The sequence below is a fragment of the Salmo trutta genome, chromosome 12, assembly GCF_901001165.1.
Source record: "Salmo trutta chromosome 12, fSalTru1.1, whole genome shotgun sequence".
Taxonomy (NCBI): Eukaryota; Metazoa; Chordata; class Actinopteri; order Salmoniformes; family Salmonidae; genus Salmo; species Salmo trutta.
Window position 1 is genome coordinate 82,764,425 of NC_042968.1, and position 23,577 is coordinate 82,788,001.

The window sequence follows — 23,577 nt, forward strand, 5'->3', positions numbered from 1 at the left end:
GATTGAGAACCATACCCGGCCAAAACAAAGAAATACACAAAACATAGAAAAGGGCACATAAAATGCCCACCCTAGTCACCCCCTAGCCTAACCAAAATAGAGAACAAAACCCTCTCTATGGCCAGGGCGTGACAACATTGGTTATCGCAGATATGGCTACAATAGTGTGATGGATACTGCTTTAAAGCACATTTCGGCAGCATAGGTAAAGATGTGATCAATACATGTTGATGATTTCATTCCTGTGCTGTTTGTAACTACCCTGGTAGGTTGACTGATAACCTGAACCAGGTTGCAGGCACTGGTTACAGTTTGAAGCTTTTTCTTGAGCTTTGTAAAAACCCAGTCAATATTCAAATTACCCATAAAAATATACCTCTCTGTTGATATAAAATACATTATCAAGCATTTCACACACATTATCCAGATACTGACTTGGTGGTCTATAGCAGCTTCCCACAGGAATGGGCTTTAGGTGAGGCAGATGAACCTGTAGCCATATTACTTCAACAGAATTGAACATGAGATGAATCTCTAAGCAGGAATGTGGTTCTGAAAATAGACCCCAACACCGCCCACATTGGCATTTCTGTCTTTTCTGTATATGTTATAACCATGTATTGCTATCACTGTATCATCAAAGTTATTAACTAAGTGAGTTTTAGAGACAGTCAGTATATGAATGTTAATAGAAAGTTATTGATTTCATGAACGTTGTTTTTTAGGCTACATATGTTAATGTGGGCTATTTTTAGTACTTTCTGGGACTCTTGATAATTTTTATTGCTTTACTGGGAAGCTTATCAGAGGTAGACATGACAATGTTATTTATGTTTGAGCTGATAATGAAGGGTGAGCTGCACACAGTGGACTTCCTACCAGGGCACACTGTCTCAGTGCTAACAGTATAACTCTGGTTCATCGGGACATGATTACTGAATACAATAGCTGTAGGATTGACAGAGGCATTCAGGGCATACATTAAGTTACTTACATTGTGTCTGCTAACACCCCTGGGACAATGTACATTTGCAGCAGCACTACGACAACTCAGCGACACAATGGTAGGGATTATCTGAGCTGTAGTCGTGCTTGAATGTGACTGGCTGTGACACAGGAAGAAGGCTGTACTGGTGCTCTAATGTGACTGGCTGTGACACAGATGCCATAATGAGTTAGTGCAGAGCCAGGGACTTGTGGAGCAGGTTTGGAAGTGTGTTCACAGCTGAGTCCTCTGGGCCAACACTGACTGTCTTCAAGAGTTATGGATATTTTTAACTCTGAGATGTACATTATTTTGATTAGGTCTGTGGATGGCTGCTGGATATGTATTAGCCATGAATAATATCCTGATTTTAATGGGCATATCTGTTATCTAAATAAGAGTGGATCTTATTCTTGGAGATAAAACAATGCCAAGTATTGCTGTAAAATAGGATTTGGCCACTACTAGCTTTTTCATCAAAGCTGCCTGTTTGAGGTCCCAGAAGATGCAGGCCAGTAGTAGGAGATCCTCTTTGCAATGTGTATAACACATGTGAGCATTTGGAAGATCTCATCTGTAAATCATATGCTCTGCCCTTCCTGGTGAAATAACCCCTCATCCCCTCCTCCACAGACTACACGACCCCTCATCCCCTCCTCCACAGACTACACTGCCCCTCACCCCCTCCTCCGCAGACTACACTGCCCTTCATCCCCTCCTCCACAGACTACACTGCCCCTCATCCCCTCCTCCACAGACTACACTGCCCCTCATCCCCTCCTCCCCAGACTACACAACCCCTCATCCCCTCCTCCACAGACTACACTGCCCCGCATCCCCTCCTCCACAGACTACACTGCCCCTCATCCCCTCCTCCACAGACTACACTGCCCCTCACCCCCTCCTCCGCAGACTACACTGCCCCTCATCCCCTCCTCCACAGACTACACTGCCCCTCACCCCCTCCTCCGCAGACTACACTGCCCCTCATCCCCTCCTCCGCAGACTACACTGCCCCTCATCCCCTCCTCCACAGACTACACTGCCCCTCATCCCCTCCTCCACACACTACACTGCCCCTCATCCCCTCCTCCACAGACTACACTGCCCTCACCCCCTCCTCCACACACTACACTGCCCCTCATCCCCTCCTCCATACACTACACTGCCCCTCATCCCCTCCTCCACAGACTACACTGCCCCTCATCCCCTCCTCCACACACTACACTGCCCCTCACCCCCTCCTCCACACACTACACTGCCCCTCATCCCCTCCTCCACAGACTACACTGCCCCTCATCCCCTCCTCCACAGACTACACTGCCCCTCACCCCCTCCTCCACAGACTACACTGCCCCTCACCCCCTCCTCCGCAGACTACACTGCCCCTCATCCCCTCCTCCACACACTACACTGCCCCTCATCCCCTCCTCCACAGACTACACTGCCCCTCATCCCCTCCTCCACAGACTACACTGCCCCTCATCCCCTCCTCCACACACTACACTGCCCCTCATCCCCTCCTCCACAGACTACACTGCCCCTCACCCCCTCCTCCAGACACTACACTGCCCCTCATCCCCTCCTCCACACACTACACTGCCCCTCATCCCCTCCTCCACACACTACCCTGCCCCTCATCCCCTCCTCCACACACTACCCTGCCCCTCATCCCCTCCTCCACACACTACACTGCCCCTCATCCCCTCCTCCACACACTACACTGCCCCATCCCCTCTTCCATACACTACCCTGCCCCTCATCCCCTCTTCCATACACTACACTGTCACTCATCCCCTCCTCCATACACTCCAACAAATAAAATCAAGATATAAACCTTAATCTTTCTCCATTGGAGCTGTGAAACCCCCAGGCTGCCTCTGAAATGGCACCCTATTCCCCTTATAATGAACTATGCCATTTCAGATGCAGCCCTGGCTCCCCACCATCACCCAGCCTCCTGTATGTTCAGTGAGGTAGTGAGCCCTGATGCAACACTGGAGTCAGAGGTAACGTTCAGAATTGAAGGGCAGGGGAGAGGGCTGCTCTGTACCTGCATCGCACCACTCTGACACATCTGAGAGGATAGCTGCCCTTTCCTCCCAACACAGCCACAGTCCGAGTGAGGGAGAGGGAGAGAAATATGATTCACTGTATTCAGACTGTATTCAGACACATAGAGTGGGTTGGCAGGACAATGATTTGTCTTTGTATTCCTGCTAGGTCATTTAACATTCCCTTGCACAAAAGGTTGTTTGTGTGATATGAATTGTTAATGAGCTCAAGTTTTTTAATCCTTTTATAATTGTTGGTGTTATAAATGCCACTCGTAAATGTAGTTAAGTCTGGTCTCTGGTGTCTGATAGATCATTTGCATTAGTGCTGCATTGCAACATGTTATCCAGCCTGTCCTCACACCTCTCCTCTCAGAGACAGAGAATTATCCAGCTCAAAGCCGGTCTGGAGAGGATCTTCCCTGGACTGTAAACGGAACAGGTTGGGCTCATTACTTTCCGCTGTTTTCTGCACACATAGCTTTCTGCCCTCTAAGCCCCAGCTTCGTCCCTGTTGTCTAGCTAGGAGGAGAGATGTTTGATGGTGCTGGGCTTCGTGCTTGGTCTGATTTGGAGCCTTCTGTGTGGAGATACCTCAGGCTTGCAACAAGTAAATATTGTTTTATATCCATAACATAACACATGCAAGGGATTGTTGATGTGTTGGTTTCAGTCCTTCTGCTGTAACACCTATCTGCACTCTCTTTATTTATTCAGTGTCTTTGATTCTGCAATCAATTGGTATCAATGACCTGTGTTTTTGATTTGGGTGTGTTACCAAGTTATTTGTAGATAAATAAACTGAGGCGGTCACAAGGCCTTTTATTTTTTCAAGTGACTATTCAACATGCAAGGGTCCTGGGCTGTTTCATTGTCCTCAAGAGCTGTGAGATTTGTGTTCCGCAGGACATAATGCCTCCGTCCAAACTGGCCACAGCAATTCAGCAGGTAATCCAAAGGCAATTAGCTTCTTTGATTCTGCAGTGGCTTTCCTGGAGGCAGACATGCACTGATTTGTCTGAAAAGAAATGCAGTCTTTAGCACTTTCTGGTTTGGTTGATGAGAGAGGTGAATAGGCCTGTTTTTAATGAAGATGATTTGATTCAGTTTATTAGATGGAGCAGTGAGGGGAACTTGGAACTACGGCATCACGCTGACTTATTGACTGTAATTGTGTTAATTGAAAGTGGGTATTTTTTTATTATATTAAAGGAGCAATCTGCAGTTGCTACATCCATTGGTGCACTTAGAAATGAATGATATGTACCCATTAATTATTGAAAAATATAATGTATAAATGCCTCATGAGCTTAGTTCAACTGCCGTACCCCATCAGAGCCCCAACTATAGTTGTTTGTATGTTTGTAAACAAAGTAAATGTAAACAAACACTAAATAGCTTCAAAACATGGTTAACTTTAAATTTCATATCATGGATGGTGAGTCATATTTCTATGAACTTGAGAGTGTTTACATTTGTCCAGCCCCAACCTTCAGCTTTTTACTGAAACAATAAGGACAGGGAAAACAGTTTGTTATTGTGTGTACTGTTGTTCTCAGCAGTTGTTTCCATGTTGATATTGTCATTTTGGTGCCTACATGAAAGGGGAATGTTTCACCTTCCTCTTTTCATCTATTTCTTAACAGATAACTGACGGGCATTGACTGTTATTCTCATTTATGCAAGATAATTGCTGTTTGAATTTACATTTAAGGACACAGAAGCACTGGAAAGTGACAACAGCAGGGCCATCCTGATGAAGCTAATCTGAGAGCACTGTCAATTTTAGACTTTCTCCCTTATGTCACCCAGTGTCTCTGACGTTTGAGAAAAGTAACAGAACACAATGGTAATCTTGCTAAAAATACATTTCATATCTGATTAGATGCACCAAAATGAACACAGCAATCTGCTCTCTCTCCCTTCTCTCGCTGTCTCTCTCGTCTCTCTCTCACTCTTTCTCTTTCTCTCTCTCCGTCAACATACTATCCATAGTGATATCAACGAAGCTCCCAAACCCTATTGACATGATCGAGAAGCCCAGAGTCTCATCCTACCCTCCAAGCCTCCATTGCTCTCTAACTAAAGCAAACTTTCCTCCCGTGCCTCTCTGTGTTCTCTTCTGTGTCTGCCGGAGGACTAATAAATAATGCATTGCAATAGTAAAGTCTCGCTCTCTCTCTCTCTCTCTCTCTCTCTCTCTCTCTCTCTCTCTCATTCGCTCTTCTTTTCTTTCTTTTTATGTGTCATATTTTAATAATTTGTTTTAATGTCATTATTTAATTATTTGATTTACATAGCTTCAGAACATAAAAAAACATACATGTATATAATAACGTGTTATTATATACTCAACAAAAATGTAAACGCAAAATGCAACAATTTCAAAGATTTTACAGAGTTACAGTTCATATGAGGAACTCAGTCAATTTAAATAAATGCATCAGGTCCTAATCTATGGTTTTCACATGACTGGGAATACAGATATGCATCTGTTGGTCACAGATACCTTAAAAAAAAATGGGCCTCACAATTGGCCTCAGGATCTCATCACGGTACTTCTGTCCATTCAAATTGCCATAGATGAAATGCAATTGTGTACATTGTCCATAGTTTATGCCTGCTCATGCCTTAACCCCACCGTCACCATGTGGCACTGTGTTCACAACAGTGACATCAGGAAACCGCTCGCCCACACAACGCCATACACGTGGTCTGCGGTTGTGAGGCTGGTTGGAAGTACTGCCAAATTTTCTTGGCGGCTTATAGTAAAGAAATGAACATTCAATTATCCCTCAACAGCTCTGGTGGACATTCCTGCCATGCCAATTGCACACTTCCTCAAACTTGCACCATCTGTGGCATTGTGTTGTGTGACAAAAAAATCACATTTTGATGGCCTTTTATTGTCCCCATCACAAGGTGCACCTGTGTAATGATCATGCTGTTTAATCAGCTTCTTGATATGCCACACCTGTTACTGAGAAATGCTCAGTAACAGGGATGTAAACAAATTTGTGCACAAAATTTGAGAGAAATAAGCTTTTTGTGCGTATGGAACATTTCTGGGATATTTTATTTCAGCTCATGAAACATGGGACCAACATTTTACATGTTGCGTTTATATTTTTGTTCAGTGTAGAATGATAAAGCTTCAATTTTTATAATGTATTATGTTATGTCATTATTTTGGTTATATTATTACGTAACTTCAGTAGATTAGAAAGCTCCAGCTGCAGGAGTTTTAATATGATGCTAAGCTGTCAATTATCTTTTATTTCTCTCCAAATAACATAGTCTTCTTGTGTGTGTTCCAGAGCAATGGGACACTGAGGAAGATGGCGCTTGCACCTGTTTCTGCTTGGCTCTGTGCCTAGCTAACTCCTGGAGATTGGACTGGACTGGACTGCTGCTGGAAGGAGGCCAGGATATTTCGTTGATGAGGGAGGGGGAGAGGAACAGAGAACCTTGAATTAGTTCTGTTGTTTTTTTTCTGACCCAACTACCTCACTTCAACATTCTGCAACAATCACCACTTCACTTGGTTTTGTAAATGTACTAGTTCCTAGACTCCTAAACCTATGTGCTAGGTCCTAGATTCCTAAACCTAGGCTATGTGCTATTTCCTAGATTCCTAAACTTATGCTATATGCTATTTCCTAGATTCCTAAACCTAGGCTATGTGCTTGTTGATAGATTCCTAAACCTAGGCTATGTGCTAGTTCCTAGATTCCTAAACCTAGGCTATATGCTAGTTCCTAGATTCCTAAACCTAGGTTATATGCTAGTTCCTAGATTCCTAAACCTAGGCTATCTGCTAGTTCCTAGATTCCTCAACCTAGGCTATATGCTAGTTCCTAGATTCCTAAGTGTGGGCTACAGTATGTGCTAGTTCCTAGATTCCTAAGTGTGGGCTACAGTATGTGCTAGTTCCTAGATTCTTAAATGTTTGTGCTCCTTCCTAAATTCCTAAGTGTAGGCTACAGTATGTGCTAGTTCCTAGATTCTTAAATGTTTGTGCTCCTTCCTAAATTCCTAAGTGTAGGCTACAGTATGTGCTAGTTCCTAGATTCTTAAATGTTTGTGCTCCTTCCTAAATTCCTAAGTGTAGGCTACAGTATGTGCTAGTTCCTAGATTCTTAAATGTTTGTGCTCCTTCCTAAATTCCTAAGTGTAGGCTACAGTATGTGCTAGTTCCTAGATTCTTAAATGTTTGTGCTCCTTCCTAAATTTGTAGGCTACAGTATGTGCTAGTTCCTAGATTCTTAAATGTTTAGTGCTAGTTCCTAGATTCCAAATCATATGGATTCTATGAAATCCCCAGAACGTTATTGTAGCCGGTTCTCTGGATAATAGGTGACACAATTCCCAATTTTTTCACTCAATGGAAAGGCTAAGAAGAGAATCAGGATAGAGAGGCAAAGCTAAAGAGAAGAATTTGAATCATAGTATTGCTGTACACTTTAGGGAAAACACAACAACAGTGTAGACTGGAGATCATTTCGGCCTCTCTCTCAGCGGTAGTGGATTAAAAGCAACGAGGCCTAGTTGGAGGGATTAGGGTCAGAAGTGGAAGATGATAAGCAGCCAGGGGAGGTGTGAAGTTCGGGCCGTGTGGGCCCTGCTATTGACTGGGCTGCTGTTGACAGTCATGGCCACGGCCTTGGAGTACGAGGGAGTCCCTGGTCAGTGGGCGCGGTACGGCCGCTGGGAAGCCAAGGCCACAGGCCAGCTGAGCTTCGCTCTGAAGACCAACATCAGCAAGGCCCTGGTGCTCTACCTGGACGACGGAGGGAACTGTGACTTCCTGGAGCTTCTGATCTCAGACGGCCGGCTGCATCTTCGCTTCACCATCCACTGTGCAGAGCCGGCCTCCCTGCACACGGAGACTCGTGTCAACGACCAGCGCTGGCACCGCGTGCTGCTCACCCGTAACTACAAAGAGACCAGCCTGGTGGTGGACAACGAGGACAAGGTGGCCGAGGTCAAGTCCAAGAGGAGTGAGATGGTGGTGGCCAGTGACCTTTATGTAGGCGGCATTTCTCCAGATGTTCGCCTATCTGCCCTCACGTCCAGCACCGTCAAATACGAGCCACCCTTCCAGGGCCTGATCACCAACCTAAAGCTGGGGGAGACCCTCCCCGTGCTCCTGGATGGCCAGAGTGTTCAGAATGATTTGGAATACCTGTGCATTAAACAGAACCCCTGCAACAACAGAGGCCTATGCTCCATCCACCAGGGAGAGGTCCTCTGTGACTGCACCAACACTGGATACAAGGGAAAGTACTGCCATGAAGGTGAGCCAAATACAAAATGAGCTGAATGTTATTGGAAAGGGCCTGTTTTTCCATTTGAATGCCTTAGTAAAACTGATTGCTTTGTGAAGTTAAATGATGGTTTTTGAGGGATTCCTTCGGGGTTTACTTGTAATTCTGAGCCATTATCTGAACAGATTTTCATTTTAATAAATTATTTGTGGGAGAGTTGTGTTTATCTACATTTCAGCACAGCTTGGCGCTCTGTTTCTGAATGCTTAGGGGGTTTGACTGAGATTGTTGGATAGGCGGATGATTATGATGACGTTTTGTCTGAGTTTAGCTAGGCCCACGTAACTCATTTGTGGATGACTGTTTCATGGCTAAAGGGAAATAAGCAAATCTACAAGCCTCCACCCAGACATTTTGTTCTACTGCTACCACTCACATATACTGCAGGGTGGAAACCTCACGCTAGTAGAACTCACCTACTGAGTGTAAGGGAATGTTTTCATAGAAGTAAAAAGTTGGCTTGTTCTGATCAATTCAGAATGTCAATTAATATTATGTCATTTCATAATGGCGTTACCATTCATCATTCTAAAACTATGCTGTGACCTGATACTAGATATTTGCTACCATAGTAACAGAATACTGTAGCTTATTGCAACATAATGACATTTCAGCAATAGGCTGGATGCTCACCTCCGAGTCATCAATACACCCAGGGCTAACTGGTTCCATGCCCAAGTATAACATGGCCACGGCTGTCATCCACTGCCTGCATCAGGTTTAAACCCTTCCCCCACTACCTCCACACTTCCCTTTGTGTTCTGATTCACAGAGGAGGGCTTCTGTGTGAGCTGATACTGCACCTTTTTTTATTTCTAAATAGGGACATACAGTAGAATACCAATGTGGTGTCACACTTTGACTGCAGACAATATTGGTCACCTAGAATATAAAATCAGGCAAGCCAAAAGCTCTGAGAGAGAGAGAAAGAGATAAAAGATAAGAAGACATGATAAAAAATATGACTTATAAGAAATGTACAAATAATACATTTGTGACCGACCGGCTCAATTTGGTCTTCCGTAGCAAAATTTGAAATTGTGTTTTTTTCATTGGATAAAAGTAGAGACTCGGAGCTAGAAAATGCATACACTACAGTTGAGGAACAATGGGAAAGTAGTTCTGCTTTGAAAGTTAAGAAACTTGTAACCTCACTTTTGAGAAAATTGCCTTTGAATGTTTTTGTACACCCACTGGAGACCTCTTCTTTGTCTACACCCATTTAGTATTGTTCACACCCTCTTAAGCTTTAGCCGCACCCATCTCTTTAAGGGTTGATCCGAGGGTTCTGGCCTAACAACAGCATTCAAGCACCCAAGCTAGCTGGCTAGCTAGCTTGATAGCTACTTCCAGACACAAATGAGAGAACAGCTCACTCTGACCATTTTACTCCCCCTAACAGAGCTGGTTAGGCTGTTTTTCTGTTATCCAGAGCGTTGGTGACGGCAACTGTGCTGCTGGCAACAATTTACACTTTTTTGCCAACGTTTACTGACAACGGACATATTCAACGGGTTTTGAGCATTCGTAAATTTGTCAGTTACTCTGCGCTCTGGCACACTCAGATGAGGGTGCTCTGAAATCGGAGTAGATAGCGAATTTACCAGCTACGTCTAACAGTTGTCGCAGTGACATCATTAACATTCTATTGAAACGGTTACTTGCATAGTAGAGTCTTTTGTTAAGACATGTAGCTAGCTAACTAAACAATGAACCATAATCCCAACTCATAATGTTACTACCCTTCATGAATCTGCAGGTTGCTAACCAAGCAGGTTCAATTTTAGCTAGGCTATAACTAGCAAAGCAAAGGGCTTTGAGATTCAAATAATATTACTACACAGATCATACACGTAATGTTAGCTAGCTGACCTAACAACAGCAGTCAAGCACCCAAGCTAACTGGCTAACGTTGGCTAGCTTGCTAGCTACTTCCAGACACAAATGAGAAAAGAGCTCACTCTGACCATTTTACTCGCCCTATTAAAATGGATACTTGCATAGTGGAGTCTTTTATTAATACATGTAGCTAGCTAAACAAGGAACCATAATCCCAACTCATGACGTTACTACCATGGATGGATCTGCAGGTAGCTAACCAACCAGGTTCAACATTAGCTAGCTATCATTAGGCTATAACAAGCAAAGCAAATGCTTCTGTAATACGAATAATATTACTAAACAGATCATACACGTAACGTTAGCTAGCGATCCAACCAGCTAATGTTAACTAGCTAGCTAACAGTACACTTAACTTGAAATGAAAACGACTTTCTGACAAAATCAGAAACGTGTAATAACTGAAAATATGGCTAGCTAGACTATTTTACCCGTATACATGGATGGACGCTTCTCCCTCTCTCGCGGATGCCATGGTTGCCATTAGTTTGAAGACGTAATCCGGAGACAGGTGTTTTCTCCATCTCCTTAGCTATCATACTCTAATTCCACTGATTTTCAACAGTCCTCCAGAGAGTGGAGAGAAACACTTATGCAGTTCTACTATGCGATATATATATTTTTAAATGCTGCGTTAGAGACGATTACCTACACATACTGACCAGCTCAAATGGATAGAAGCGTGCTAAATGGCAGACCAATCTGAATTCATCTCTCTGCATGTCCAGCCCACTCATTATCTCAGCCAATCATGGCTAGCGGGAAGGTTGCTGACTTTTTCTGTGGTTAAACCAACTAGGCTCGTAATTTGACAATTTTATTCATATTTACAGATGGCATACAAGTTTGTTAAGGCACATGAAAGTTCACATGTTCCAGATGGTATTTCTGCCAAAAAACATATTTAGATTTTTTTTTAAAGTAGGACATACTCCTAGTTTCCTGAAACAAGTCACATATAGTTACAGTTGAAGTCAGAAGTTTACATACACCTTAGCCAAATACATTTAAACTCAGTTTTTTTTACAATTCCTGACATTTAATCCAAGTAAAAATTCCCTGTTTTAGGTCAGTTAGGATCACCACGTTATTTTAAGAATGTAAAATGTCAGAATAATAGTAGAGAGAATGATGTATTTCAGCTTTTATTTCTTTCATCACATTCCCAGTGGGTCAGAAGTTTACATAGACTAAATTAGTATTTTGTAGCATTGTCTTTAAATTGTTTCACTGGGGTCAAACATTTCGGGTAGCCTTCCACAAGCTTCCCACAATAAGTTGGGTGAATTTTGGTCCATTCCTCCTGACAGAGCTAGTGTAACTGAGTCAGGTTTGTAGGCCTCCTTGCTCGCACACGCTTTTTAAGTTCTGCACACACATTTTCTATAGGATTTGTTGTCCTTAAACCATTTTGCCTTCCTCATAAGGCCATCTATTTTGTGAAGTGCACCAGTCCCCCCTGCAGCAAAGCACCCCCACAACATGATGCTGCCACCCCTGTGCTTCACGGTTGAGATGGTGTTCTTCGGCTTGCAAGCATCCCCCTTTTTCCTCCAAACATAACAATGGTCATTATGGCCAAACAGTTCTATTTTTGTTTCATCAAACCAGAAGACATTTCTCCAACAAGTACGATCTTTGTCCCCATGTGCAGTTGCAAACCGTAGTCTGGCTTTTTTTATGGCGGTTTTGGAGCAGTGGCTTCTTCCTTGCTGATCAGCCTGTCAGGTTATGTTGATGTAGGACTCATTTTACTGTGGCTATAGATACTTTTGTACCTGTTTCCTCCAGCATCTTCACAAGATCCTTTGCTGTTCTTCTGGGATTGATTTGCACTTTTCGCACCAAAGTACGTTCATCTCTAGGAGACAGAACGTGTCTCCTTCCTGAGTGGTATGACGGCTGCGTGGTCCCATGGTATTTATACTTGCGTAGTATTGCTTGTACAGATGAATGTGGTACCTTCAGGCATTTGGAAATTGCTCCCAAGGATGAACCAGACTTGTGGAGGTCTACAATATTTTTCCTGAGGTCTTGGCTGATTTCTTTTGATTTTCCCATGATGTCAAGCAAAGAGGCAATGAATTTGAAGGTAGGCCTGAAATACATCCACAGGTACACCTCCAATTGACTCAAATTATGTCCGTTAGCCTATCAGAAACTTCTGAAGCCATGACATAATTTTCTGTAATTTTCCAAGCTGTTTAAAGATACAGTCAACTTAGTGTATGTAAACTTCTGACCCACTGGAATTGTGATACAGTGAATTATAAGTGAAATAATCTGTCTGTAAACAATTGTTGGAAAAATTACTTGTGTCATGCACAAAGTAAATGTCCTAACCGACTTGCCAAAACTATAGTTTGTTAACAAGAAATTTGTGGAGTGGTTGAAAAACAAGTTTTAAAATTCCGACTTCAACTGTATCTGCTGAATTCCGACAGAGCGCAAAGGGGCAAAGATTTTGAATTTGTAGCCATTCCAAGACCACGCATCTGTCAAGAAATCACATGGCCACGTGGTCAGTACAGAGCCTCATTGGCCCAGTCATCTCTCTCAGTTGTATCTGGACTACCTTTTAACCCCAGAGCCAAGAAGAGCATCAAAGTCGATTACAGCGCTCCTCACCAGAGAGGAGAATTAGGCCATAAATCAGTCTGCTGTACGCACGTCTCCCTCTGACACACGCCTCATTTGCCAGCCAATCCAGGGAATGGGAATACACTCATGTACTCTGATGCAAAGACATGGAGAATCTGTAGGCCTGCTCTGCTCCCATTCAAATCAAATCATTCTGCTATCCATCCCTCTCTGATGCACTGCTGGCCTTGCCCTACTGACATTTGAAACCATTTTGTGGCTCCTGACATGGAAGCTATGTAGGAAACTATTTTGTATTTTTTACAGTGCCTATTATTTAGTGTCCATACCCCTTGACTTATCCCACATGTTGTGTTATAGCCTGAATTCAAAATGTATTTATATATGGGTTTCTCAACCATCTACACACAATGCCCCATAATGACAAAGAGAAAACATGTTTTACAATTTTTTTCTCTCACATTTATTGAAAATGAAATATGGAAATATCTCATTTACATAAGTATTTACACCCCTGACTGAATACTTTGTAGAAGCACTTTTGGCAGAGATTACAGCTTTGAGTCGTTTTTGGGTATGTCTGTATCAGCTTTGAGTCGTTTTGGGTATGTCTGTATCAGCTTTGAGTCGTTTTGGGTACGTCTGTATCAGCTTTGAGTCGTTTTGGCTATATCTGTATCAGCTTTGAGTCGTTTTGGGTATGTCTGTATCAGCTTGGAGTCGTTTTGGGTATGTCTGTATCAGCTTTGCACATCTGGATTTTTGTATTTTCTCCTTTTCTTCCTTGCAGAGTTTCACAAGCTCTGTTAAGTTAGATGGGGAGTGGCGGTGAACAGCAATCTTTAAGTCTTTCCACAGATTTTCAATGGTATTCAAGTCTGGGCTTTCGCTGAGCCACTCAAGGACTTTCACACACTTGTTCTGAAGCCAATCCAGCATTGTTTTGGCTGTATGCTTGGGGTCATTGTCCTGTTGGAATGTAAATCTTTGCTCCCTGTCTAAGGGTGTTTGCACTCTGAAGCAGGCTCTCATCAAGGATTGGCCTGTATTTGGCTCCATTTATTGTTCCCTCTATCCTTACCAGTCTCCCAGTCCGTGCCGCTGAAAAGCATCCCCATAGCATGATGCTGCCACCACCATGTCTTATGGTACGGATGGTGTTAGACGGGGGATGAGCTGTGCCTGGTTTTCTCTAAACATAGTGCTTTTGCATTCAGGCCAAAGAGTTAATTTTTTTGTCTCATCAGACCACATAATCTTTTGCCTTATGCTCTCAGTCTGTCATGTGCCTATTTGCAAACTCCAGTCGTGCTGTCATTTTGTCACGTCCTGACCAGTAAAAGGGGTTGTTTGTTATTGTAGTTTGGTCAGGGCGTGGCAGGGTGTGTTTGTTTAGTGTGTTTCGGGGTTTTTTGGCCAATGTTCTATGTTAGTATATTTCTATGTCTGTGTCTATTTAGTCTATTTCTATGTTCAGGGTTTTTTGGTTTGGCCTTCAATTAGAAGCAGCTGTTCTTCGTTGCTTTTAATTGGAGGCCATATTTAAGTAAGGGTTTTTTGTCACTGTGTTTGTGGGTAGTTGTTCCGTGTATAGCGTTTAACCTTACAGGACTGTCTTCGTCGGTATTTGTTATTTTGTTCAGTGTTCACGTTCCTTCTCAATAAAGAAGATGAGTATACACATTCCAGCTGCATTTTGGTCTACTCCGTACGACGAACGTGACAGAACTACCCACCAACAATGGACCAAGCAGCGGAGGAAGGAGCAGCAGAGGTATCTGGAATTGTGGACATGGGAGGAAATTTTGGACGGGGCAGGACCATGGCACTAGGCTGGGGAATACCGACGCCCTAAGGAGGAGCTGGAGACAGCCAAGGCGGAGCGGCGCCGTTACGAGGCATTGTAGGCGCCGATTGGCAAGTGCGAGAGGCAGCCCCCAAAAAAATGTTTGGGGGGGCACACGGGGAGTGTGGCTAGGTCAGACAATAGACCTGAGCCAACTCCCCGTGCTTATTGCGGGGAGAAGAGCGCACGAGGAAGTGCGCACGATCTCGCCCATGCGCACACACAGTCCGGTGCGAGCGATACCAGCCCCCCGTAAGTGCCGTGCTAGAGTGGGCATCGAGCCTGGGAGAAGTGCGCCAGCACAATACATCTGGCCACCAGTGCGTCTCCTGGGTCCAGGCTACCCTGCGCCTGCTCTACGCACGGCAGCCATTAGTACTCTGCACAGCCCAGTTCGCCCTGTGCCAGCACTCCGCCCGTGCAGGGCTACTGTTACAACCCAGCCAGGACGGGTTTTGCAGGTTGTGCGCTCCAGCACCTTGAGGTGCGTGTCCCTAGTCTGGCGCCTCCAAAGCCAGCACCACGCACCAGGCCACCAGTGCGTCAGCCCAGTCCAGTACGTCCTGTTCCTGCTCCTCGCACTAGCCCTGTGGTGCGCGTCCCTAGTCTGGTGTCTCCAAAGCCAGCCCCCGCACCAGGCCTTTAGTGCGCAGTCCCCGTCTAGAGCTTCCGGCGACAGTGCCCCGTCTAGAGCTTCCGGCGACAGTGCCCCGTCTAGAGCTTCCGGCGACAGTGCCCCATCTAGAGCTTCCGGCGACAATGCCCCATCTAGAGCTTCCGGCAACAGTGCCCCGTCCAGTGCTTCCGGCGACGTCCTACAGTCCAGAACCGACAGAGACGGCCCACAGTCCGGAACCGACAGAGACGGCCCACAGTCCGGAACCGGCGCAGCCAGAGTCGCCCTCCAGTCCGGAACCGGCGCAGCCAGAGTCGCCCTCCAGTCCGGAACCGGCGCAGCCAGAGTCGCCCTCCAGTCCGGAACCGGCGCAGCCAGAGTCGCCCTCCAGTCCGGAACCGGCGCAGCCAGAGTCGCCCTCCAGTCCGGAACCGGCGCAGCCAGAGTCGCCCTCCAGTCCGATGTCTCCAGCGACGCGCCTCAGCCCGAGGTATCCAGCGACGCGTCTTGGCCCAGAGACTTCTGTAGGGGGATACAGGCATGAGCTTTCAAGGGGGGTGGGCAGGCTAGTTTATGGACCTAAGCCAGAGCCTGAGCCACCTCCGTAGTAGGAGGATTGGGGAGGGGGGGTGTAGCACAAGAACCGTCGGTGACGGTGGTCACCCTCCCTTCCCTCCCTTTAGTTTGGGATTATTTTTGTATTGGGGTTTCTTTTTGTGTTTTTTTGTTTGAGGTGCACCCGGGGTCATTACCTTTGGGGGGGTGTACTGTCACGTCCTGACCAGTAAAAGGGGTAGTTTTGTTATTGTAGTTTGATCAGGGCGTGGCAGGGGGTGTTTGTTTAGTGTGTTTCTGGGTTTTTTGGGCAATGTTCTTTGTTAGTATATTTCTATGTCTGTGTCTATTTAGTCTATTTCTATGTTCAGGGTTTTTTGGTTTGGCCTTCAATTAGAAGCAGCTGTTCTTTGTTGCTTTTAATTGGAGGCCATATTTAAGTAAGGGGTTTTTGTCACTGTGTTTGTGGGTAGTTGTTCCGTGTATAGCGTGTTGCCTTACAGGACTGTCTTCGTCGGTGTTTGTTATTTTGTTCAGTGTTCACGTTCCTTCTCAATAAAGAAGATGAGTATACACATTCCCGCTGCATTTTGGTCTACTCCATACGACGAACGTGACACATTTGCCTTTTTTTCAGGAGTGGCTTCCATCTGGACACTCTCCCATTAAGCTCAGATTGGTGAAAAGCTGTAGAGACTGTTGTCCTTTTGGCAGGTTCTCCCTTCTCAGTCAAGTAACTGTTCTGTTAGAGTGGTTATTGGGTTCTTGGTCACCTGGTCACCTATCTGACCAAGGTCCTTCTTGCCCAGTTTGGTTAGACGGCCAGCTCTAGGCAGTTTGGCTAGTTCCATATATTTTCTATTTCCCAATGATGGAGACCACTGTGCTGTTGGAAACTATCAACACTATAGAAGTTGTTTTATACCCTTCCCCAGATATGTGCCTCATCACAGTTCTCTCAGAGATCTACGGATAGTTCTTTGGACTTCATGGTATAGTTTCTGCTCTGACATGTACTCTCAACTGTGGGATCTTCTATAGACATTTGTTTTGTTAAAAATAAATAATGTCCAAACATTTGAATTGGCCACAAGTGGACTCCAATGAAGTTGTAGTGAGGAAATTTGATGCACCTGAGCTCAATTTGGAGTGTCATAGCAAAGGGTGTGAATACTTATGTAAATTATTTATGTATTTCATTTTAATAATGTGCAAAAGAAATATCTAAAAACATGTTTTCACTTTGTCATTATGGGGTATTGTATGTAAATAGTGAGAGAAAAAACATCTATTTAATCAATTTTGAATTCAGGCTGTAGCACAACAAAATGTGGAGTATGTCAAGGGGTATGGATACTTTCTGAAGGCACTGTATGTGTCACGACCTCCACCGAAGTCGGTCCCTCTCCTTGTTTGGGTGGCGTTAGGCGGTCGGCGTCGCCGGACTTCTAGCCATCATCGATCCACTTTTCATTTTCCATTTGTTTTGTCTTTGTCTTACACACCTGGTTTCAATCCCCAATTACTTGTTCATTATTTAACCCTCTGTTCCACCATGTTTGTTTGTGAGTAATTGTTTGTTTTGTATACGGTCCGTTATTGTGGGCTCGGTTTATTGTGTTGTATTTGTGATTACTTTAGTAAATACAGTGAGGGAAAAAAAGTATTTGATCCCCTGCTGATTTTGTACGTTTGCCCACTGACAAAGAAATGATCAGTCTATAATTGTAATGGTAGGTTTATTTGAACAGTGAGAGACAGAATAACCACAAAAAATCCAAAAAAACGCATTTCAAAAATTTTTGAAATTGATTTGCATTTTAATGAGGGAAATAAGTATTTGACCCCCGCTCAATCAGAAAGATTTCTGGCTCCCAGGTGTCTTTTATACAGGTAACGAGCTGAGATCAGGAGCACACTCTTAAAGGGAGTGCTCCTAATCTCAGCTTGTTACATGTATAAAAGACACCTGTCCACAGAAGCAATCAATCAATCAGATTCCAAACTCTTCACCATGGCCAAGACCAAAGAGCTCTCCAAGGATGTCAGGGACAAGATTGTAGACCTACACAAGGCTGGAATGGGCTACAAGACCATCGCCAAGCAGCTTGGTGAGGTGACAACAGTTGGTGTGATTATTCGCAAATGGAAGAAACACAAAAGAACTGTCAATCTCCCTTGGCCTGGGGCTCCATTCAAGATCTCACCACGTGGAGTTGCAATGATCATGAGAACGGTGAGGAATCAGCCCAGAACTACACGGGAGGATCTTGTCAATGACCTCAAGGCAGCTGGGACCATAGTCACCAAGAAAACAATTGGTAACACACTACGCCGTGAAGGGCTGAAATCCTGCAGCGCCCGCAAGGTCCCCCTGCTCAAGAAAGCACATATACATGCCCGTCTGAAGTTTGCCAATGAACATCTGAATGATTCAGAGGACAACTGGGTGAAAGTGTTGTGGTCAGATGAGACCAAAATGGAGCTCTTTGGCATCAACTTAACTCGCCGTGTTTGGAGGAGGAGGAATGCTGCCTATGACCCTAAGAACACCATCCCCACCGTCAAACATGGAGGTGGAAACATTATGCTTTGGGGGTGTTTTTCTGCTAAGGGGACAGGACAACTTCACCGCATCAAAGGGACGATGGACGGGGCCATGTACCGTCAAATTCTGGGTGAGAACCTCCTTCCCTCAGCCAGGGCATTGAAAATGAGTCGTGGATAGGTATTCCAGCATGACAATGACCCAAAACACATGGCCAAGGCAACAAAGGAGTGGCTCAAGAAGAAGCACATTAAGGTCCTGGAGTGGCCTAGCCAGTCTCCAGACCTTATTCCCATAGAAAATCTGTGGAGGCAGCTGAAGGTTCGAGTTGCCAAACGTCATTAGGAATGTATTGTGTCTTCAAGTAATGTAGTTGGTTGTCCTCACACGGGGCACCATTAATGTTGGGCATTGTCCTCACACCAGATGTTTTTTGTCATATAGTAATATTTATTATGTAGCACTTTATTTTAAAATAGTTATAACAGCAACTTAAATCCATGTCCTGTCCTGCTCTCGCCCGATGGTTCTTAGAGACATGGTTGAGGAAAAAGCAAGTTCTCTAGAGAAGCTTTCCTAGTTCAAACACATATGTGGGTATGTGTATAGCATTCATGTCATTCAATGAAAGCTATTCGGTGTGTCTCAAAAGTCACTTTGAATTGAATACGTTATCTGTGTCTACACATTGGGTGTTGTGTTTCCTCAAGGTCATTCAGTATTAGATACTGTCTTTGTCTGCCTGCAGGAGATGAATCTAAATGTCATTTTTCATTTCAATAAAAAAGCAATTTATTGGAGCATGGAAGGGTATTTTTTACAACCAACAAAGATGACCCAGTTGTTAGTTGTTATAGCCTGACTCCTCTATGTAAAAATGTGTCCAGTATATGCACAGACCAGGGTGGTGAGTTTGATTAGTTGAATAAACTCCCAGTTTAAAAAAAATTCTGGATATTTTTGTGCCATGTAGCATTGCTCAAAGTGTCCAACCAAATCCCATGTTTTTTATTTATTCCAATATGGTTGAACGGCATAGAAACAGCTCACCAGGGGTTACTGCTTGTCATACATATTGTCTCTAGTAGTTGACGCGAGACACCCATCCAAACAAATCACTACTCACAAACCTTTGTCCCTTTGTTTGTATCAACTTTATTGGCGCTTCCTCTTTTTTAAATGTTAAGAAATCAATAACACAAGTAACGTCTGACATGGTATTGGCCCAGCTTGAACCCTACATTTGGAACACTTGTAGTTGCCTTCAAGCTCTTTCAAATGTTCTTCTAGCCATAATGAGTTTTACAGTGACAGAGCAATAGCTTGTTAACGTTAAATTGCCTCTGGCAGTTTAAGCTATAACTGGCATTCAACTCCATCGTGGCCTTTACTATTGTGCCAAGTTTCAAGCCAAAGTAAACAAGGGAAGATTAAAAGATATACGGACCTCCACATATTTCTTCAACATTTGCCTGTTTGGGTCTGTTGGTTGTATTCAACCCTATCTTTTCCATGAACTCAGTGTATCTCACTTCTTGTCAAGCTGCCACCACCGTCATATGTTGAATTTATTCTGCCAACTCTCACTATTCCATAAAGCTGCATACTGTATTTCACTTCTATGAGCTGCACACATCAATTGGATTACAATTAGAAAGCAGGACTAATGCCTCTGTCTGTCTCATTGTGTGAAGGCTTGGACGGAACACAAAGCCCTGTTGTCCTTTAAGGAATCTGGATTCTAGCCCTACAATTTTGTTTAGCTGAGTCATAGGGCTTTCATTTGCTCAGGACTTAATCATTCTAGCTATTTATGGATTTGTTCTTTCAGAACAGAAGACTGTAAGCATTAGTTGGACCACATTCAGTGTAGGTTATTTATCAGAAACCTTGTAACTGAGTTATCAGTTTGTCATATCTATTTTCTGGATGTATGAAAGTTAAGCTCTGGACTGATGAATGTGGAGTATCAGGAACTTTAAAGGTTACAGAAGAACCTCGAAGTCACTTGTGATCCTGTAACTCTGTAGCTTAGTGTCACCAATATTAGTCATTTTGACCAATATAAGATGTTGCCATAATGTTGAGGCAGATCAGTCATTATGCTGGGACATCAACTCACCTGTATCTGAACTCTCATCACTGGGACCCTGTGCACTCTCATGATTTATAGTGACAGTTGGCCGTGCTCCGTAAATATGCTCACGCACAGAGAGGTTGTCTTTTCACTGTTTGGAAGACAGTATATACAGTGTGGCCTGATTCTCTCTGAATATTTTCTTCTTCCTTTCAAGTGAGATTACACAGCCACATTTATTCAATTTTTATCTATCACAATTTGGGGAAATTGAATTTACCTTCCTCAAGCTGTAGTGAATGAAAATGAATTTCTCTCTGAATACATTTCATTTTCCCATTCAATCCAATCCGTTGGTCTTTAAACCAGTAAGTGATGTTGGCATTCATATAGCCTCTTTAAGGGCTAGCAGCATAGATTCCTTTGAGCCCCAGGATCTTGACACAACGCATTGCTCTCAGCCTCTTTGCCCTCATTATCACGATGGCATCGCAGTCTCCAACAAGGAAGTGGAACTGTGACTCACCCATCACCAAGGCAAAGCACTGCCTTGACTCCCACCTTCCCTCCTCTGACAACTCTGACATCCGCCCCGCAGACACTTATTGCTTGGCAATCTGGGGCTTTCCATGCTTCATTACACACTAGGTCTGTGTGAGGCTGTGTGTTGCCGTCTGTAGGTTCCTGTCGTCACAAGGGAGGTGAGCTGATGTGGTCTCGGATCTCTGTGGCCACTACTTCAAAGGCATTGCTAATTAACTACCAGGGGTGAATGGTGGTAAAAGTAATGTGGAATTTAAACTGTTGGGCCTCTTCCAAACCGTTGAGAGACTGTATCAGGTTTCCACTCACCTGCCGTTAGGGGATCATTTATTTCATCATTTCTTCCATTTATGTTCCCACAGAGAACTTTATGTTGGGACCTTATAACTTACAATATTTCCCCAAAGTGTGTGTGCGTGTGCGTGCGTGCGTCTTTAACTCTATTGGCTAGTAATTTGTCTGTGCTTGTAATTGTGTAATGATACAGTATATCGGTATGTAATGATATGGTATTTATAGGCTTGACTGGGTGAATCATAGGTAACAACATACAGCTGCAACCTTCCTAGAAGACCATATCCTGTTCTCATAATGTAGATTGTCTCATGTAAATGTGCCTCATCGAAAGCATAGATATCCAATATAACCTCCATGTAGGTATGAGCTATGAGGGATCCTCTGATAAAACTTCTTTAGTACAGCAGTGTCATCCTTCATTACAGCAAATATGGGGTAAAATGCTATGTGTTAGTATTTTAAAGAGATGCATATTGCCTACTAAATGTGTGTGTTTAGTATCAGGATGATTGCTAGAAGTGATATTGTATAGATTAGAAAGGTCTATGGAGAGGCCCACTGTATGTGTTTTAATTAGAGTGGCCTACTGTATGTGTTTTAATTAGAGAGGTCTGCTGTATGTGTTGTAATTAGAGAGGTCTGCTGTATGTGTTGTAATTAGAGTGGCCTACTGTATGTGTTTTAATTAGAGTGGCCTACTGTATGTGTTGTAATTACAGAGGCTTACTGTATTGTTGTAATTAGAGAGGCCCACTGTATGTGTTGTAATTAGAGTGGCCTACTGTATGTGTTTTAATTAGAGTGGCCTACTGTATGTGTTGTAATTACAGAGGCTTACTGTATTGTTGTAATTAGAGAGGCCCACTGTATGTGTTGTAATTAGAGTGGCCTACTGTATGTGTTTTAATTAGAGTGGCCTACTGTATGTGTTGTAATTAGAGAGGCCTGCTGTATGTGTTGTAATTAGAGAGGCCTGCTGTATGTGTTGTAATTAGAGAGCCCTACTGTATGTGTTGTAATTAGAGAGGCCTACTGTATGTGTTGTAATTAGAGAGGCCTACTGTATGTGTTGTAATTAGAGAGGCCTACTGTATGTGTTGTAATTAGAGAGGCCTGCTATATGTGTTGTAATTAGAGAGCCCTACTGTATGTGTTGTAATTAGAGAGGTCTACTGTATGTGTTGTAATTACAGAGGCCTACTGTATGTGTTGTAATTAGAGAGGTCTACAGTATGTGTTGTAATTAGAGAGGCCTGCTGTATGTGTTGTAATTAGAGAGCCCTACTGTATGTGTTGTAATTACAGAGGTCTACAGTATGTGTTGTAAGTAGAGAGGCCTGCTGTATGTGTTGTAATTAGAGAGGTCTACTGTATGTGTTGTAATTACAGAGGCTTACTGTATGTGTTGTAAGTAGAGAGGCCTGCTGTATGTGTTGTAATTACAGAGGCTTACTGTATGTGTTGTAAGTAGAGAGGCCTACTGTATGTGTTGTAATTAGAGAGCCCTACTGTATGTGTTGTAATTACAGAGGCTTACTGTATGTGTTGTAAGTAGAGAGGCCTGCTGTATGTGTTGTAATTAGAGAGCCCTACTGTATGTGTTGTAATTACAGAGGTCTACAGTATGTGTTGTAAGTAGAGAGGCCTGCTGTATGTGTTGTAATTAGAGAGGTCTACTGTATGTGTTGTAATTACAGAGGCTTACTGTATGTGTTGTAATTAGAGAGGCCTACTGTATGAGTTGTAATTACAGAGGCTTACTGTATGTGTTGTAATTAGAGAGGCCTACTGTATGTGTTGTAATTAGAGAGACCTACTGTATGTGTTGTAATTAGAGAGGTCTACAGTATGTGTTGTAATTAGAGAGGTCTACTGTATGTGTTGTAATTAGAGAGATCTACAGTATGTGTTGTAATTAGAGAGACCTACTCTATGTGTTGTAATTAGAGAGACCTACTGTATGTGTTGTAATTAGAGAGGTCTACAGTATGTGTTTTAATTAGAGAGGCCTACTGTATGTGTTGTAATTAGAAAGGCCTACTGTATGTGTTCTAATTAGAGAGGCCTACTGTATGTGTTGTAATTAGAGAGGACTACTGTATGTGTTGTAATTAGAGAGGTCTACAGTATGTGTTGTAATTAGAGGCCTACTGTATGGGTTGTAATTAGAGGCCTACTGTATGTGTTGTAATTAGAGAGGCCTACTGTATGTGTTGTAATTAAAGAGGT

At 43.6% G+C, this 23,577-nt stretch overlaps 1 protein-coding gene across 6 annotated transcripts in view; it reads left to right on the forward strand.

Moving 5' to 3' along the window:
* The window catches only part of nrxn2a (neurexin 2a), a 353,006-nt gene that overhangs the window by 45,783 nt on the left and 283,646 nt on the right, over positions 1–23,577 (forward strand). For all 6 annotated transcript variants that reach the window (XR_003880366.1, XM_029770022.1, XM_029770026.1 and 3 more), the window contains exon 2: positions 6,357–8,336. Coding sequence is in view for 5 of the 6 variants with exons in the window: in XM_029770022.1 (XP_029625882.1) it covers positions 7,616–8,336 (721 nt within the window). In the remaining variant the exon portion in view is untranslated. The remainder of the gene's footprint in view (positions 1–6,356; positions 8,337–23,577) is intronic.